This window comes from Ascaphus truei, chromosome 10 (genome assembly GCF_040206685.1).
Source record: "Ascaphus truei isolate aAscTru1 chromosome 10, aAscTru1.hap1, whole genome shotgun sequence".
In the NCBI taxonomy this organism is placed as follows: domain Eukaryota; kingdom Metazoa; phylum Chordata; class Amphibia; order Anura; family Ascaphidae; genus Ascaphus; species Ascaphus truei.
The window spans coordinates 60021418-60042021 of record NC_134492.1 but is presented as its reverse complement, the minus strand read 5'-3'; the positions used below and the strand labels follow the sequence as shown (position 1 = coordinate 60042021).

The 20604-nt window shown below is 44.7% G+C and overlaps 1 protein-coding gene across 1 annotated transcript in view; it reads left to right on the top strand.

Moving 5' to 3' along the window:
- The window catches only part of DENND1B (DENN domain containing 1B), a 160547-nt gene that overhangs the window by 108673 nt on the left and 31270 nt on the right, over positions 1-20604 (top strand). Inside the window, exons 12-13 of the mRNA XM_075615498.1 lie at positions 11734-11779; positions 15709-15810. Of these exons, the coding sequence (XP_075471613.1) occupies positions 11734-11779; positions 15709-15810 (148 nt within the window). The remainder of the gene's footprint in view (positions 1-11733; positions 11780-15708; positions 15811-20604) is intronic.

Below are 20604 nucleotides of genomic sequence, written 5' to 3'. Positions count from 1 at the left end.
AAACATGGCCGTACATATTAGCCCTTCTTGTTATGGGCTCGCGCTTGGGGCCCAGCGCTTTGGCAGAATAGGGGTATATGGGCATGGGCAGTATATGTTTCTGGCCGATGGAGCAGCCCCGGGGCTACGTAAGAGCCTTGGAAGTGGGAGAACCCAGCTCAAGCTGCAGCGTGGGCTTCTCTCGTGGCCTTGGAAAGTCACTTTTATCCCCACCGTTGCCTCGGACCCCAAAATGAGATTGCGCGCTCTTCACGCCAGGGACTCGCTGCGCCCGCAACATTCTGCAATATATACACACAGAGGAATACGCCGCCCAGCTCCAGGGCTGCTGAGGAGACGCCGCACTGCAACCAGTGTGATCACCAGGTTATATTATCCATACAGCAACAGCCAACGTCCCGTCCTGTGGGACCTTCCAGAGGGGGAAGAACATGGAAAGGCCCCCAAATAAAAACGCAAAATACATTTTGTTTCCACCGGGACGTCCTTGCAAGACCCTCCCCCTCTCCCCCCTCCTCACTGTCCCCCTCTCTCCCTCTTTCTTTCACACCCCCTGTCACTCTTCCTCCCTGTCTCACCCCCCTCCTCTCTCTACCCCCCATCAACTCACACTCACCCCCCTCCCCATCTCTCACACTCAACCCCCTCCCCATCTCTCACACTCAACCTCCTCCCCATCTCTCACACTCAACTCCTCCCCATTTTTCACACTCAACCCTTTCCCCATCTCTCACACTCAACCCCTTCTCCATCTCTCACACTCAACACCTTCTCCATCTCTCCCACTCAACCCCCTCCCCATCTCCCACACTCAACCCCTCCCCATTTCTCACACTCAACCCTTTCCCCATCTCTCACACTCAACCCCTTCTCCATCTCTCACACTCAACCCTTTCCCCATCTCTCTCACTCAACCCCCATCTCACACTCAACTCCCTCCCCATCTGTCACACTCAAAGCCCTCCCCATCTCTCACTCAACCCACTCCCCATCTCTCACACTCAACCCCCTCCCCAATGCTCACACTCAACCTCATCTCTGCCATCTCCCACTCAACCCCCATCTCAGACTCAACCCCCTCCCCAACGCTCACACTCAACCTCCTCCCCATCTCTCCCATCTCCCACTCAACCCCCATCTCAGACTCAAACCCCTCCCCATCTCTCACACTCAACCCCCTCCCCATCTCTCCCACTCAACCCCCTCCCCATCTCTCACACCCAATTCCCATCTCTCAGACTCAATCCCCCATCTCTCACACTCAACCCCCAATTTCTTACACTCAATCCCTCATCTCTCACACTCAGCCCCCATCTCTCACATTCAATTCTCCCATTTCTCATACTCAATCCCACCATCTTTCACACTCAATCCCCCCCCATCTCTCACGCTCAATCCCCCGCCCCACAATCAATCCCCCTCCCCACAATCAATCCCCCTCCCCACAATCAATCCCCCTCCCCACACTTAATCCCCCTCCCCACACTCAATTCCCCTTCCCCCTCCCCACACACACACACTATTCTTCCCCACCACCCACACTCAATCCCCCTCCCCACAATCAATCCCCCTCCCCACAATCAATCCCCCTCCCCACAATCAATCCCCCTCCCCACACTTAATCCCCCTCCCCACACTCAATTCCCCCCCCTCCCCACACTCAATTCCCCTTCCCCCTCCCCACACAAGATGGGACCTGACTGACTTGCGGGCCGTGAAACAGGCAGGAGGAGGAAGACTTAGCCACGGAGGAGTGAGGGTCCTGGGGCCCCGCAGCAAGCAGAGGCTCCGGCAGCCTGACGAGGGAGCTGGGCTCAACTTCCAGCACCGGCCGGCTGGGCCCCACGTGCTCCCGGGACCTGGGATATAGGATGTGGGATATGGGATGTAGGATATAGGTTATAGGATATGGGATATAGGTTATAGGATATGGGATATAGGTTATAAGATATGGGATATAGGTTATAGGATGTGGGATATAGGTTATAGGATGTGGGATATAGGTTATAGGATGTGGGATGTAGGTTATAGGATGTGGGATATAGGTTATAGGATGTGGGATATAGGTTATAGGATGTGGGATATCGGTTATAGGATATGGGATATCGGTTATAGGATATGGGATATCGGTTATAGGATGTGGGATATAGGATATGGGATATAGGATGTGGGATATGGGATGTGGGATATAGGTTATAGGATGTGGGATGTGGGATATAGGATATGGGATGTAGGTTATAGGATATGGGATATAGGTTATAGGATGTGGGATATAGGTTATAGGATGTGGGATATAGGTTATAGCATGTGGGATATAGGTTATAGGATGTGGGATATAGGTTATAGGATATGGGATATAGGATATGGGATGTAGGTTATAGGTTATAGGATGTGGGATATAGGTTATAGGATATGGGATGTGGGATATAGGTTATAGGATGTGGGATATAGGTTATAGGATGTGGGATATAGGATATGGGATGTAGGATACAGGTTATAGGATATAGGTTATAGGATGTGGGATATAGGATATGGGATGTAGGTTACAGGTTATAGAATGTGGGATATAGGATATGGGATATAGGTTATAGGATATGGGATATAGGTTATAGGATATGGGATGTAGGATACAGGTTATAGGATATGGGATATAGGTTATAGGATGTGGGATATGGGATATAGGTTATAGGATGTGGGATATAGGTTATAGGATATGGGATATCGGTTATAGGATGTGGGATATAGGTTATAGGATATGGGATATTGGTTATAGGATGTGGGATATAGGTTATAGGATATGGGATATCGGTTATAGGATATGGGATATAGGTTATAGGATATGGGATGTAGGATACAGGTTATAGGATATGGGATATAGGATGTGGGATATAGGTTATAGGATGTGGGATATAGGTTATAGGATGTGGGATATAGGTTATAGGATATGGGATGTAGGACATAGGATGTGGGATATAGGTTATAGGATGTGGGATATAGGTTATAGGATGTGGGATATAGGTTATAGGATGTGGGATATAGGTTATAGGATGTGGGATATAGGTTATAGGATGTGAGATATGGGATATAGGTTATAGGACGTGGGATATAGGTTATAGGATATGGGATGTAGGACATAGGATGTGGGATAAATGTTATAGGATGTGGGATATGGGATGTAGGATATGGGATATAGGTTATAGGATGTGGGATATAGGTTATAGGATGTGGGATATAGGTTTATAGGATGTGGGATATGGGATATAGGTTATGGGATATAGGATGTGGGATATAGGTTATAGGATGTGGGATATAGGTTTATAGGATGTGGGATATAGGTTATAGGATGTGGGATATAGGTTATAGGATGTGGGATATGGGATGTGGGATATAGGATATGGGATGTAGGTTATAGGATATGGGATATAGGTTATAGGATGTGGGATATAGGTTATAGGATGTGGGATATAGGTTATAGGATGTGGGATATAGGATATAGGATGTGGGATATAGGATGTGGGATGTGGTATATAGGATATGGGATATAGGATATGGGATGTAGGTTATAGGATATGGGATATAGGTTATAGGATGTGGGATATAGGTTATAGGATGTGGGATATGGGATATAGAATGTAGGATGCAGGTTATAGGATGTGGGATATAGGTTATAGGATATGGGATATAGGATATGGGATGTAGGTTATAGGTTATAGGATGTGGGATATAGGTTATAGGATATGGGATGTAGGACATACAGTAGGATGTGGGATATAGGTTATAGGATGTGGGATATAGGTTATAGGATGTGGGATATGGGATGTAGGATACAGGTTATAGGATATGGGATATAGGTTATAGGATGTGGGATGTGGGATATGGGATGTAGGATACAGGTTATAGGATGTGGGATATAGGTTATAGGATGTGGGATATGGGTTATAGGATATGGGATGTAGGATACAGGTTATAGGATATGGGATATAGGTTATAGGATGTGGGATATGGGATATAGGATGTGGGATATAGGTTATAGGATATGGGATATCGGTTATAGGATGTGGGATATAGGTTATAGGATATGGGATATAGGTTATAGGATGTGGGATGTAGGATATGGGATATAGGTTATAGGATGTGGGATATAGGTTATAGGATGTGGGATATAGGTTATAGGATGTGGGATATAGGTTATAGGATGTGGGATGTAGGATATGGGATATAGGTTATAGGATGTGGGATATAGGTTATAGGATGTGGGATATAGGTTATAGGATGTGGGATATCGGTTATAGGATATGGGATATCGGTTATAGGATATGGGATATAGGATATGGGATATCGGTTATAGGATATCGGTTATAGGATATGGGATATCGGTTATAGGATATGGGATATCGGTTATAGGATATCGGTTATAGGATGTGGGATATAGGTTATAGGATATGGGATATAGGATGTGGGATATGGGATGTGGGATATAGGTTATAGGATGTGGGATATGGGATGTGGGATATAGGATATGGGATGTAGGTTATAGGATATGGGATATAGGTTATAGGATGTGGGATATAGGTTATAGGATGTGGGATATAGGTTATAGGATGTGGGTTATAGGATGTGGGATATAGGATATAGGATATGGGATGTAGGTTATAGGATGTGGGATATAGGTTATAGGATGTGGGATATAGGTTATAGGATGTGGGATATAGGTTATAGGATGTGGGATATAGGATATGGGATGTAGGATACAGGTTATAGGTTATAGGATGTGGGATATAGGATATGGGATGTAGGATACAGGTTATAGGATGTGGGATATAGGTTATAGGATATGGGATATAGGTTATAGGATATGGGATGTAGGATACAGGTTATAGGATATGGGATATAGGTTATAGGATGTGGGATATAGGTTATAGGATGTGGGATATAGGATATGGGATATCGGTTATAGGATGTGGGATATAGGTTATAGGATATGGGATATTGGTTATAGGATGTGGGATATAGGTTATAGGATATGGGATATCGGTTATAGGATATGGGATATAGGATGTGGGATATAGGTTATAGGATATGGGATGTAGGATACAGGTTATAGGATATGGGATATAGGTTATAGGATGTGGGATATAGGTTATAGGATGTGGGATATAGGTTATAGGATGTGGGATATGGGATATAGGTTATAGGATATGGGATGTAGGACATAGGATGTGGGATATAGGTTATAGGATGTGGGATATAGGTTATAGGATGTGGGATATAGGTTATAGGATGTGGTATATAGGTTCTAGGATGTGGGATATAGGTTATAGGATGTGGGATATAGGTTATAGGATGTGAGATATGGGATATAGGTTATAGGACGTGGGATATAGGTTATAGGATATGGGATGTAGGACATAGGATGTGGGATAAATGTTATAGGATGTGGGATATGGGATATAGGTTATAGGACGTGGGATATGGGATATAGGTTATAGGATATGGGATGTAGGACATAGGATGTGGGATAAATGTTATAGGATGTGGGATATGGGATATAGGTTATAGGATGTGGGATGTACGATTTGGGTTATAGGATGTAGTATATGGGATATAGGTTATAGGATGTGGGATATAGGTTATAGGATGTGGGATATAGGTTTATAGGATGTGGGATATGGGATATAGGTTATAGGATATGGGATATAGGATGTGGGATATAGGTTATAGGATGTGGGATATAGGTTTATAGGATGTGGGATATAGGTTATAGGATATGGGATATAGGATGTGGGATATAGGTTATAGGATGTGGGATATAGGTTATAGGATGTGGGATATAGGTTATAGGATGTGGGATATAGGTTATAGGATGTGGGATGTGGGATATAGGATGTGGGATGTGGGATATAGGATATGGGATGTGGGATGTAGGTTATAGGATATGGGATATAGGATGTGGGATATAGGTTATAGGATGTGGGATATAGGTTATAGGATGTGGGATATAGGTTATAGGATGTGGGATATAGGTTATAGGATGTGGGATATAGGTTATAGGATGTGGGATATAGGATGTGGGATATAGGATATGGGATATAGGATGTGGGATATAGGATATGGGATGTGGGATATGGGATGTGGGATATAGGATATGGGATGTGGGATATAGGATATGGGATGTAGGTTATAGGATATAGGTTATAGGATGTGGGATATAGGTTATAGGATGTGGGATATGGGATATAGGATGCAGGTTATAGGATGTGGGATATAGGTTATAGGATATGGGATATAGGATATGGGATGTAGGTTATAGGTTATAGGATGTGGGATATAGGTTATAGGATATGGGATGTAGGACATAGGATGTGGGATATAGGTTATAGGATGTGGGATATAGGTTATAGGATGTGGGATATAGGATATGGGATGTAGGATACAGGTTATAGGATATGGGATATAGGTTATAGGATGTGGGATGTGGGATATGGGATGTAGGATACAGGTTATAGGATGTGGGTTATAGGATATGGGATATAGGTTATAGGATATGGGATATGGGTTATAGGATATGGGATGTAGGATACAGGTTATAGGATATGGGATATAGGTTATAGGATGTGGGATATGGGATATAGGATGTGGGATATAGGTTATAGGATATGGGATATCGGTTATAGGATGTGGGATATAGGTTATAGGATATGGGATATTGGTTATAGGATGTGGGATATAGGTTATAGGATATCGGTTATAGGATATGGGATATAGGATGTGGGATATAGGTTATAGGATATAGGATGTAGGATACAGGTTATAGGATATGGGATATAGGTTATAGGATGTGGGATATAGGTTATAGGATGTGGGATATAGGTTATAGGATGTGGGATATGGGATATAGGTTATAGGATATGGGATGTAGGACATAGGATGTGGGATATAGGTTATAGGATGTGGGATATAGGTTATAGGATGTGGGATATAGGTTATAGGATGTGGGATATAGGTTATAGGATGTGGGATATAGGTTATAGGATGTGGGATATAGGTTATAGGACGTGGGATATGGGATATAGGTTATAGGATATGGGATGTAGGACATAGGATGTGGGATAAATGTTATAGGATGTGGGATATGGGATATAGGTTATAGGACGTGGGATATGGGATATAGGTTATAGGATATGGGATGTAGGACATAGGATGTGGGATAAATGTTATAGGATGTGGGATATGGGATATAGGTTATAGGATGTGGGATGTAAGATTTGGGTTATAGGATGTAGGATATTGGATATAGGTTATAGGATGTGGGATATGGGTTATAGGATGTGGGATATAGGTTATAGGATGTGGGATATGGGATATAGGATGTGGGATATGGGATATAGGTTATAGGATGTGGGATATAGGATGTGGGATATAGGTTATAGGATGTGGGATATAGGTTATAGGATGTGGGATATAGGTTATAGGATGTGGGATATAGGTTATAGGATATGGGATGTAGGATACAGGTTATAGGATATGGGAGATAGGTTATAGGATGTGGGATAAAGGTTATAGGATGTGGGATATGGGATATAGGTTATAGGATGTGGGATATAGGTTATAGGATATGGGATATCGGTTATAGGATGTGGGATATAGGTTATAGGATATGGGATATAGGTTATAGGATGTGGGATATAGGTTATAGGATATGGGATATCGGTTATGGGATATAGGATGTGGGATATAGGTTATAGGATATGGGATGTAGGATACAGGTTATAGGATATGGGATATAGGTTATAGGATGTGGGATATAGGTTATAGGATATGGGATGTAGGATACAGGTTATAGGATATGGGAGATAGGTTATAGGATGTGGGATAAAGGTTATAGGATGTGGGATATGGGATATAGGTTATAGGATGTGGGATATAGGTTATAGGATATGGGATATCGGTTATAGGATGTGGGATATAGGTTATAGGATATGGGATATAGGTTATAGGATGTGGGATATAGGTTATAGGATATGGGATATCGGTAATGGGATATAGGATGTGGGATATAGGTTATAGGATATGGGATATAGGTTATAGGATGTGGGATATAGGTTATAGGATATGGGATATCGGTAATGGGATATAGGATGTGGGATATAGGTTATAGGATATGGGATGTAGGATACAGGTTATAGGATATGGGATATAGGTTATAGGATGTGGGATATAGGTTATAGGATATGGGATATCGGTTATAGGATGTGGGATATGGGATATAGGATATGGGATATAGGTTATAGGATGTGGGATATAGGTTATAGGTTATAGGATGTGGGATATATGTTATAGGATGTGGGATATAGAATGTGGGATATAGGTTATAGGATGTGGGATATAGGTTATAGGATGTGGGATATAGGTTATAGGATGTGGGATATAGGTTATAGGATGTGGGATATAGGTTATAGGATGTGGGATATAGGTTATAGGATGTGGGATATGGGATATAGGTTATAGGATATGGGATGTAGGACATAGGATGTGGGATATAGGTTATAGGATGTGGGATATAGGTTATAGGATGTGGGATATGGGATATAGGTTATAGGACGTGGGATATGGGATATAGGTTATAGGATATGGGATATAGGTTATAGGATATGGGATGTAGGACATAGGATGTGGGATAAATGTTATAGGATGTGGGATATGGGATATAGGTTATAGGATGTGGGATGTAAGATATGGGTTATAGGATGTAGGATATGGGATATAGGTTATAGGATGTGGGATATAGGTTATAGGATGTGGGATATAGGTTATAGGATGTGGGATATGGGATATAGGTTATAGGATATGGGATATAGGATATAGGATGTGGGATATAGGTTATAGGATATGGGATATAGGTTATAGGATGTGGGATATAGGATGTGGGATATAGGTTATAGGATGTGGGATATGGGATATAGGTTATATGATGTGGGATATGGGATAAAGGTTATAGGATGTGGGATATGGGATATAGGATGTGGGATATAGGTTATAGGATATGGGATATGGGATTTAGGACATAGGATTGACGCAAAAGTACGGTAATTTGGAAGAAGCCGCTATTATTTTTACATGCCCCTAAACGTTGTAGGGTTTCTGATTATTTACATGCTGGATGCTCCAGGGATGTTGGCGAGTTACACGGCAGGCACCCTTAAAGGAGCAGTTCCTCCTGGGGTTTTTTTTATATCTACCTGGGTGGAACCGGTGGTCCCGGTGGTACCGGTGGTACCCTGGAACCAAACGCCACAATTTTCAGCTTTGGAGACCTCAGGGTCCCCAGATAACGGTGAAATTACCGGGTTTAAATCTCCCTCAGGGGAAACAAAATGGCCACTAAATCTCTGGCCAATAGGAAGCTGCGCCATCAGCAGTGCAATAGGAAGCTGCGCCATCAGCAGTGCAATAGGAAGCTGCACCATCAGCAGTGCAATAGGAAGCTGCACCATCAGCAGTCGCGGCTCCCTATTGGACAGCCATTTAAATCCCCCTTTTAAAAAGAAACAGGAAGTAACACCGGTAACTTCACCAGTAAATATCCGGGGAACCGCGGCGGGCGCCAGAGCTGGAAATAGCACAGCTCATTTCTGGAGGGCCTCTCTGTTCCAACCTTGTAAAAAATAAATAAAAAGAAGGCTCGTTAGGGTGGATTGCTCCTTTAAAGAGGTCAACATTGACCGAGAGGGCTATTAGGGAGAAGGGTACTCCCTACCTCAGGATGGTCTGTGGATGGTGTGTGGTCTGTGGATGGTGTGTGGTCTGTGGATGGTCTGTGGATGGTGTGTGGTCTCTAGATGGTCTGTGGATGGTGTGTGGTCTGTGGATGGTGGGTGATCTAAGGATGGTGTGTGGTCTGTGGATGGTGTGTGGTCTTTAGATGGTCTGTGGATTGTGTGTGGTCTGTGGATGGTCTGTGGATGGTGGGTGATCTAAGGATGGTCTGTGGGATGGTGTGTGGTCTGCGGGTGATGTGTGGTCTGTGGATGGTGTGTGGATGGTGTGTGGTCTGTGGATGGTGAGTGATCTAAGGATGGTCTGTGGTCTGTGGGATGGTGTGTGGTCTGTGGGATGGTCTGTGGACGGTGTGTGATCTGTGGATGATGTGTGGTCTGTGGATGGTGTGTGGTCTGTGGGATGGTGTGTGGTCTCTAGATGGTCTGTGGATGGTGTGTGATCTGTGGATGATGTGTGGTCTGTGGATGGTGTGTGGTCTGTGGATGGTGTGTGGTCTGTGGATGGTGTGTGGTCTGTGGGGGGTCTATGGATGGTCTGTGGGTGGTGTGTGGTCTGTGGATGGTGTGTGGTCTGTGGATGGTGTGTGGTCTGTGGGATGGCGTGTGGTCTGCGGGTGGCGTATGGTCTGCGGGTGGCGTGTGGTCTGCGGGTGGCGTGTGGTCTGCGGGTGGCGTGTGGTCTGCGGGTGGTGTGTGGTCTGCGGGTGGTGTGTGGTCTGCGGGATGGTGTGTGGTCTGCGGGATGGTGTGTGGTCTGCGGGGTGGTGTGTGGTCTGCGGGTGGTGTGTGGTCTGCGGGATGGTGTGTGGTCTGCGGGTGGTGTGTGGTCTGCGGGTGGTGTGTGGTCTGCGGGTGGTGTGTGGTCTGCGGTTTGTATGTGGTCTGCGGGATGGTGTGTGGTCTGCGGGTGGTGTGTGGTCTGCGGGTGGTGTGTGGTCTGTGGGATGGTGTGTGGTCTGCGGGTGGTGTGTGGTCTGTGGGATGGTGTGTGGTCTGCTTTTGTGAGACCTCCTATTCACAGAAATGAGATTGGGATAATGGTTCGGTAATTGGCGTTATTAGGCGCGGCTCGCTAATGGGACGGGTGTTGTGGCGCTGCCCATAACTGTGTTCTCTCTCTGCAAAACGCACGTAATTGGAAGAAACCCGCCGCCCAGCGCAGGCGGCCAGCGGCTGCAGCTCCGAGCAGCTCCCATTCCTGTCACTTATTATCCGGCCTAATTGAATTTGGGACATTCCAGTGTCAGGCAGAACATGCGATTCTGGCCGGGCTGCGGGAGGCAAGAAAAGGGCTTGTTTTCGGCCAAAAACAAGAGCGAAATAGGAGCTGTTTGGGGCTGTTTAACCCTCTAACGCCTGCAGCTTTCCCCCGGTGTCCCAAAAGGCGCGTAAGCTGGAGCGATGGGCGATAGATGTCGACGTGGCGCAGCGTCCCGGGGTCGAGAAGTGGCGCCGACACCCCGTAATTACAGATATGTCAGTGGTTTGGCCGTACAATTCATCTGCCGTAGTATGTAAGGCAGGGCGGACAACTCCAGTCCTCAAGGACCACCAACAGGTCAGGGTTTAAGGATATCCCTGCTTCAGCACAGGGGGCTTAATCAGAGGCTCAGTCAACGACTCAAGGGTCAACAACAGGTCAGGCCTTTAGGATATCCCTGCTTCAGCACAGGGGGCTTAATCAGAGGCTCAGTCAACGACTCAAGGGTCAACAACAGGTCAGGTCTTTAGGATATCCCTGCTTCAGCACAGGGGGCTCAATGAGTCTGAGCCACTCATTGAGTCCCCTGTGCTGAAGCAGGGATATCCTGAAAACCTGAGCTGTTGGTGGCTCTTGAGGACTGGCATTGTCCACCCTAATCTAGGCGTTGGTGCCCTATTTTTATCCCCGGGGGAAGGGGTGACATTTTGCCCGCACCACGTCCTGACAGCCATTTTTCCCCCCCACTTTTAGCGCCCCCATGCCGTACATCATCGGAGTTCACTGCAGCCTAATGGAGGTAGGTGGGGTGTCTGTTATTTGTACCCACTAACTCTGCATTTCCAAATTGTTATCGTACTTAAGGGTGAGCGTTCATCCCAAAAATATCCGTACCCCTTCTCACACACGTGTGTGTGTGTGTGTGCGTGTGTGCGTGTGTGCCTAAATATGTGTACATATATAGATTTAAAATGTGTACATGTATACACACTTATGTGTACAGTGTGTGTATGTATATATATATATATATATATATATATATATATATATATATATATACACAGTGTTCGACAAACCTATACATTTGCTCGCCCCAGGCGAGTGGATTTAACCCCCGGGCGAGTAAATATTGGCCCAAGCAGCACACGTTTGGTACTCGGTGGCGAGTAGATTTTTTGGTGATTTGTCAACCACTATATATATATATATATAAAAACAACATTACCATTCTCTCGTCCGGTAAAGAAAGACTGCACTCGGTTCAGTAATCATGGAAAACTGTATTGGGCATCTGAATAAAAAAGCTAAGTCACCCAATCCGACGTTTCTGTCCTGGAATAGGACCTTTCTCAAGGGGGAGCCTATTCCAGGACCGAAACGTCGGATTGGGTGACTTAGCTTTTTTATTCAGATGCCCAATACAGTTTTCCATGATTACTGAACCGAGTGCAGTCTTTCTTTACCGGACGAGAGAATGGTAATGTTGTTTTTCTATTATTTGAGACTAGCACCTGTCTATACGAACCAGTACATTGAGTGCAAGCTGTGATGTTTGTTTATATATATATATATATAGTTATAGTTATGTTACCGTTCCAAGGATTGGTAAACAAGAGACAGCACTCAATGTTGAAAATCAAAGTGTATTAGTAATAGCAAAAATACATCCAGAAACCCAACGTTTTGGTCCTACAGAATGGGACCTTCCTCCGGGGGGATACCCCTGAGGAAGGTCCCATTCTGTAGGACCGAAACGTTGGGTTTCTGGATGTATTTTTGCTATTACTAATACACTTTGATTTTCAACATTGAGTGCTGTCTCTTGTTTACCAATCCTTGGAACGGTAACGTATAACTACATTCTCTATATGGGACGTGCACCTGTGGCTTACCAGCACCTATTGGAGTGCCAACTGCCTTATCTGACTATATATATTTATATATATATATATACATTTATAATAATATATGTGTTTTTATTCATTGTTTATATATATATATATATATATATATATATATATATATATATGTATATATATATATACACAGTGGTCGACAAATCACCAAAAAATCTACTCGCCTAACATAAAAATCTACTCACCACCTAGTACCACACGTGTGCTGCTTGGGCCAATAGGAGCTCGCCACGATGTTAAATCCACTCGCCCGGGGCAAGCAAATGTATAGGTTTGTCGAACACTGTATATATATATATATATATATATATATATATATTTACACACACACCCACCCATACAGTACATACTTATATATAAATATATACACAGTGTAAATCTGTATGTGTATGTGTACATTTGTGTGTGTGTGTGTCATACGAATAAAGAATACATGCATTACTATGAATCTACTTCTATAGCCGATATATATTTCTAGACGTACACATAACGTTCTAGACGTGCATGTATATACATATAATAATACACACACAAAGAGAATATATAAACATGTGTATATATATATATACATATACAGTATATAAATGTACATTATACACACACACATACACACGCACACGCACACACACACACACACACACACACACACACTCACACACACACACACGCTCAAATCCCAGATCAGTGCCTGTACATATTATTTTAAAGACATTAGTGATGCAACAAAAGTTGAGGCTAAAAACTGAAGTAAAGTAACATGCTAGAAATAGCCGTATTCAGACTGTGAGGCGGCGCGGGGCTGACGTTATTAATCCCACTGGATGTATAAGGGACGCTTTACTGTATTAAGATCCATCAGTAACTCTTCCGCCTCCTCACTCCTCTCTCTCACTGCGGCCGTGCAAACAGGCCCAGTGACACAGACAGCGGGAGTGGGAAGGGTTGTGCTGCTCCGGGAGAAGCCGGAGCCAGGGGGAATTAAACCGGGATCTTTACCCCACTGCAGATCATCCCATTCAAAATACATTGCATAAAAGCCGCTCTGACAATTACTTTCCCCACCCGCTGCAATATACTAAATGGAACATATTACAGTGTGTTTTTTTTATTGTTCTTCATCAGAAATCTTTTCCCGATATTTTAATGATATTAATTGTATTTATCCATTAACAAAATGCCTGGCGCTTAATGCAGATTGCAGGCTGGCCTATTTCCTGAGATATATGAGAGTTATATTTTAAGTGATGCGCTCTTTCTATTCCACTGACCGCTCATTGTGTTAATGGCATGGTTTTAATTCTGCTTAAGAAATCGCACAATCTCACACATCCTGACCTCAATACTGAATCACACACTGCGATTTAATAACACAACACAATGTAACACACATCCTGACCTCAATACTGAATCACACACTGCGATTTAATAACACAACACAATGTAACACACATCCTGACCTCAATACTGCATCACACACTGCGATTTAATAATACAACACAATGTAGCACATCCTGACCTCAATACTGCATCACACACTGCGATTTAATAACACAACACAATCTCACACACATCCTGACCGCAAAACTGACTCACACACTGCAATTTAATAACAACACAATGTAACACACATCTTGACCTCAATACTGTATCACACACAGCAATTTAATAACCGAACACAATGTTACACACATCCTGACCTCAATACTGCATCACAGTGCAATTTAATAACACAACACAATGTAACACACATCCTGACCTCAATACTGTATCACACACTGCAATTTAATAACACAACACAATATAACACACATCCTGACCTCAATACTGCATCACACACTGCAATTTAATAACAACACAATGTAACACACATCCTGACCTCAATACTGCATCACACTGCAATTTAATAACACAACACAATGTAACACACATCCTGACCGCAATACTGCATCACACTGCAATTTAATAAAACAACACAATATAACACACATCCTGACCTCAATACTGCATCACACTGCAATCTAATAACACAACACAATGTAACATACATCCTGACCTCAATACTGCATCACACTGCAATTTAATAACACAATATAACACACATCCTGACCTCAATACTGCATCACACACTGCGATTTAATAACACAACACAATGTAACACACACTCTCTCATTACTCTCCTGACCTCAGTACTGCATCACACACAGTTTAATAACAGAAATAGGCCTATATTCACTAAATGGTGCTAAGTTTTACACCATAGCTCCCGCCCCTTTGAATAGGAGTGAGGTTGTGCTGAAGCTTAGCACCCCTTGGTTAATGTGGCCACGGCACTTTGCATGTTACAGCCCCGCAGAGCTGGCCGTGCCCACCACGATACAGGGACTCACACAAGAAGCTGACATTATGGGGGGGGGGGGGCAGAGAGACACCCACTACAAAGGCAGTGATCTTCCCACGAGGATACTCACCTGGTCCCCAGAGCTGGGTCATTGCCTTACAAGTCCAGGACAGAGCTGCTAAAGTCAGGGCATTTGGTCACCCTACCCCAGGGGTGGCCAACTCCAGTCCTCAAGGGCCACCAACAGGACATGTTTTCAGGATATCCCTGCTTCAGTACAGGTGGCTCAGTCGAAGATAGAGCCACAGATTGAGCCACCTGTGCTGAAGCAGGGATATCCTGAAAACCTGACCTGTTGGTGGCCCTTGAGGAATGGAGTTGCCCCTGCCCCATTCCCTCGCCACCCTCAAACACCCAGCTTAGGACACCGCCCGCATAAAGTGCCGCGTTGTAACTTTATCTCCCGTGTGTCAGAGGGTGAGGAGCCGCACGCTGGACGACATCGTTCTGCTGAATGTGGACACCAACTCGTTAGAGACGCCCTTTAACGACCTGGGCTCGTTACCCAGCGAAGTGGTAAGTTGGCGCCGGCGCAATCCCTGTTACTGTGCAAGAAAGCTGCATCACTTAAGTACTTGGACAAAGGCAACCAGGCGCGATGCAAAGATCTGGCGGTATTGGTTTCTTAAATGTGTTTTAATCAGGGTCGCTGAGGGGGAAGTTTGTCAATCAAGGGTTTTCTTAACCCCCAGGCCACCCTGCCCTCTGATAGAGCCAATAAAGATAAGGAGGGATAGAGGGGGCTTTGCCTGCGCAATCTCCTGCTCAGCACATAGTGATATCAGGCAGAAGGGAGCAGCCAGAGGGAATCAGCCCCTTCCCGAGTCTCCGCTCACAGGGTGATATACAAATACCTATAGATGTTAGATCAGTGGGGGGGGGGGGGGGGCAGCATCAGGCCAGGTTTTAGAGATATCCCTGCTTCAGCACAGGTGGCTCAATCAGTGGCTATGCGTTTGACTGATAATAATACCGGTAAACACATACACACCCAGAGAGGTAATACCGGTATACACATACACGCCCAGAGAGGTAATACCGGTATACACATACACGCCCAGAGAGGTAATACCGGTATACACATACACGCCCAGAGGTAATACCGGTATACACATACACACCCAGAGAGGTAATACCGGTATACACATACACGCCCAGAGAGGTAATACCGGTATACACATACACACCCAGAGATGTAATACCGGTATACACATACACGCACAGAGAGGTAATACCGGTATACTGTACACATACACACCCAGAGAGGTAATACCGGTATACACATACACACCCAGAGAGGTAATACTGATATACACATACACGCCCAGAGATGTAATACCGGTATACACATACACGCCCAGAGAGGTAATACCGGTATACACATACATGCCCAGAGAGGTAATACCGGTATACACATACACGCCCAGAGACGTAATACCGGTATACACATACACGCACAGAGAGGTAATACCGGTATACTGTACACATACACACCCAGAGAGGTAATACCGGTATACACATACACACCCAGAGAGGTAATACTGATATACACATACACGCCCAGAGATGTAATACCGGTATACACATACACGCCCAGAGAGGTAATACCGGTATACACATACATGCCCAGACAGGTAATACCGGTATACACATACACGCCCAGAGAGGTAATACCGGTATACACACACACGCCCAGAGAGGTAATACCTGTATACACATACACGCCCAGAGAGGTAATACCGATATACAGATACACACCCAGAGAGGTAATACCGGTATACACATACACTCCCAGAGAGGTAATACCGGTATACACATACACGCCCAGAGAGGTAATACCGGTATACAAATACACGCCCAGAGAGGTAATACCGGTATACACATACACACCCAGAGGTAATACCGGTATACACATACACGCCCAGAGAGGTAATACCGGTATACACATACACGCCCAGAGAGGTAATACCTGTATACACACCCAGAGAGGTAATACCGGTATACACATACACGCCCAGAGAGGTAATACCGGTATACACATACACACCCAGAGAGGTAATACTGATATACACATACACGCCCAGAGAGGTAATACCGGTATACACATACACACCCAGAGGTAATACCGGTATACACATACACACCCAGAGAGGTAATACCGGTATACACATACATGCCCAGAGAGGTAATACCTGTATACACATACACACCCAGAGAGGTAATACCGGTATACACATACACGCCCAGAGAGGTAATACCGGTATACACATACACGCCCAGAGAGGTAATACTGGTATACACATACACGCCCAGAGAGGTAATACCGGTATACACATACACGCCCAGAGAGGTAATACCGGTATACACATACACGCCCAGAGAGGTAATACCGGTATACACATACACGCCCAGAGAGGTAATACCGGTATACACATACACGCCCAGAGAGGTAATACCGGTATACACATACACGCCCAGAGAGGTAATACCGGTATACACATACACACCCAGAGAGGTAATACCGGTATACACATACACACCCAGAGAGGTAATACCGGTATACACATACACTCCCAGAGAGGTAATACCGGTATACACATACACTCCCAGAGAGGTAATACCGGTATACACATACACGCCCAGAGAGGTAATACCTGTATACACGTACACACCCAGAGAGGTAATACCGATATACACATACACGCCCAGAGATGTAATACCGGTATACACATACACGCCCAGAGACGTAATACCTGTATACACATACACTCCCAGAGAGGTAATACCGGTATACACATACACGCCCAGAGAGGTAATACCGGTATACAAATACACGCCCAGAGAGGTAATACCGGTATACACATACACACCCAGAGGTAATACCGGTATACACATACACACCCAGAGAGGTAATACCGGTATACACATACACGCCCAGAGAGGTAATACCTGTATACACATACACACCCAGAGAGGTAATACCGGTATACACATACACGCCCAGAGAGGTAATACCGGTATACACATACACACCCAGAGAGGTAATACCGATATACACATACACGCCCAGAGAGGTAATACCGGTATACACATACACACCCAGAGGTAATACCGGTATACACATACACACCCAGAGAGGTAATACCGGTATACACATACACGCCCAGAGAGGTAATACCTGTATACACATACACACCCAGAGAGGTAATACCGGTATACACATACACGCCCAGAGAGGTAATACCGGTATACACATACACGCCCAGAGAGGTAATACCGGTATACACATACACGCCCAGAGAGGTAATACCGGTATACACATACACGCCCAGAGAGGTAATACCGGTATACACATACACGCCCAGAGAGGTAATACCGGTATACACATACACGCCCAGAGAGGTAATACCGGTATACACATACACGCCCAGAGAGGTAATACCGGTATACACATACACGCCCAGAGAGGTAATACCGGTATACACATACACGCCCAGAGAGGTAATACCGGTATACACATACACGCCCAGAGAGGTAATACCGGTATACACATACACGCCCAGAGAGGTAATACCGGTATACACATACACACCCAGAGAGGTAATACCGGTATACACATACACACCCAGAGAGGTAATACCGGTATACACATACACACCCAGAGAGGTAATACCGGTATACACATACACGCCCAGAGAGGTAATACCGGTATACACATACACGCCCAGAGAGGTAATACCGGTATACACATACACACCCAGAGAGGTAATACCTGTATACACATACACACCCAGAGAGGTAATACCGGTATACACATACACGCCCAGAGAGGTAAAATAACGGTATACACATACACGCCCAGAGAGGTAATACCGGTATACACATACACGCCCAGAGAAGTAATATCGGTATACACATACACACCCAGAGAGGTAATACCGGTATACACATACACTCCCAGAGAGGTAATACCGGTATACACATACACTCCCAGAGAGGTAATACCGGTATACACATACACGCCCAGAGAGGTAATACCTGTATACACGTACACACCCAGAGAGGTAATACCGATATACACATACACGCCCAGAGATGTAATACCGGTATACACATACACGCCCAGAGACGTAATACCTGTATACACATACACTCCCAGAGAGGTAATACCGGTATACACATACACGCCCAGAGAGGTAATACCGGTATACAAATACACGCCCAGAGAGGTAATACCGGTATACACATACACACCCAGAGGTAATACCGGTATACACATACACACCCAGAGAGGTAATACCGGTATACACATACACGCCCAGAGAGGTAATACCTGTATACACATACACACCCAGAGAGGTAATACCGGTATACACATACACGCCCAGAGAGGTAATACCGGTATACACATACACACCCAGAGAGGTAATACCGATATACACATACACGCCCAGAGAGGTAATACCGGTATACACATACACACCCAGAGGTAATACCGGTATACACATACACACCCAGAGAGGTAATACCGGTATACACATACACGCCCAGAGAGGTAATACCTGTATACACATACACACCCAGAGAGGTAATACCGGTATACACATACACGCCCAGAGAGGTAATACCGGTATACACATACACGCCCAGAGAGGTAATACCGGTATACACATACACGCCCAGAGAGGTAATACCGGTATACACATACTGTACACGCCCAGAGAGGTAATACCGGTATACACATACACGCCCAGAGAGGTAATACCGGTATACACATACACGCCCAGAGAGGTAATACCTGTATACACATACACGCCCAGAGAGGTAATACCGGTATACACATACACACCCAGAGAGGTAATACCTGTATACACATACACACCCAGAGAGGTAATACCGGTATACACATACACGCCCAGAGAGGTAAAATAACGGTATACACATACACGCCCAGAGAGGTAATACCGGTATACACATACACGCCCAGAGAAGTAATATCGGTATACACATACACACCCAGAGAGGTAATACCGGTATACACATACACACCCAGAGAGGTAATACCGGTATACACATACACACCCAGAGAGGTAATACCGGTATACACATACACGCCCAGAGAGGTAATACCGGTATACACATACACGCCCAGAGAGGTAATACCGGTATACACATACACACCCAGAGAGGTAATACCTGTATACACATACACACCCAGAGAGGTAATACCGGTATACACATACACGCCCAGAGAGGTAAAATAACGGTATACACATACACGCCCAGAGAGGTAATACCGGTATACACATA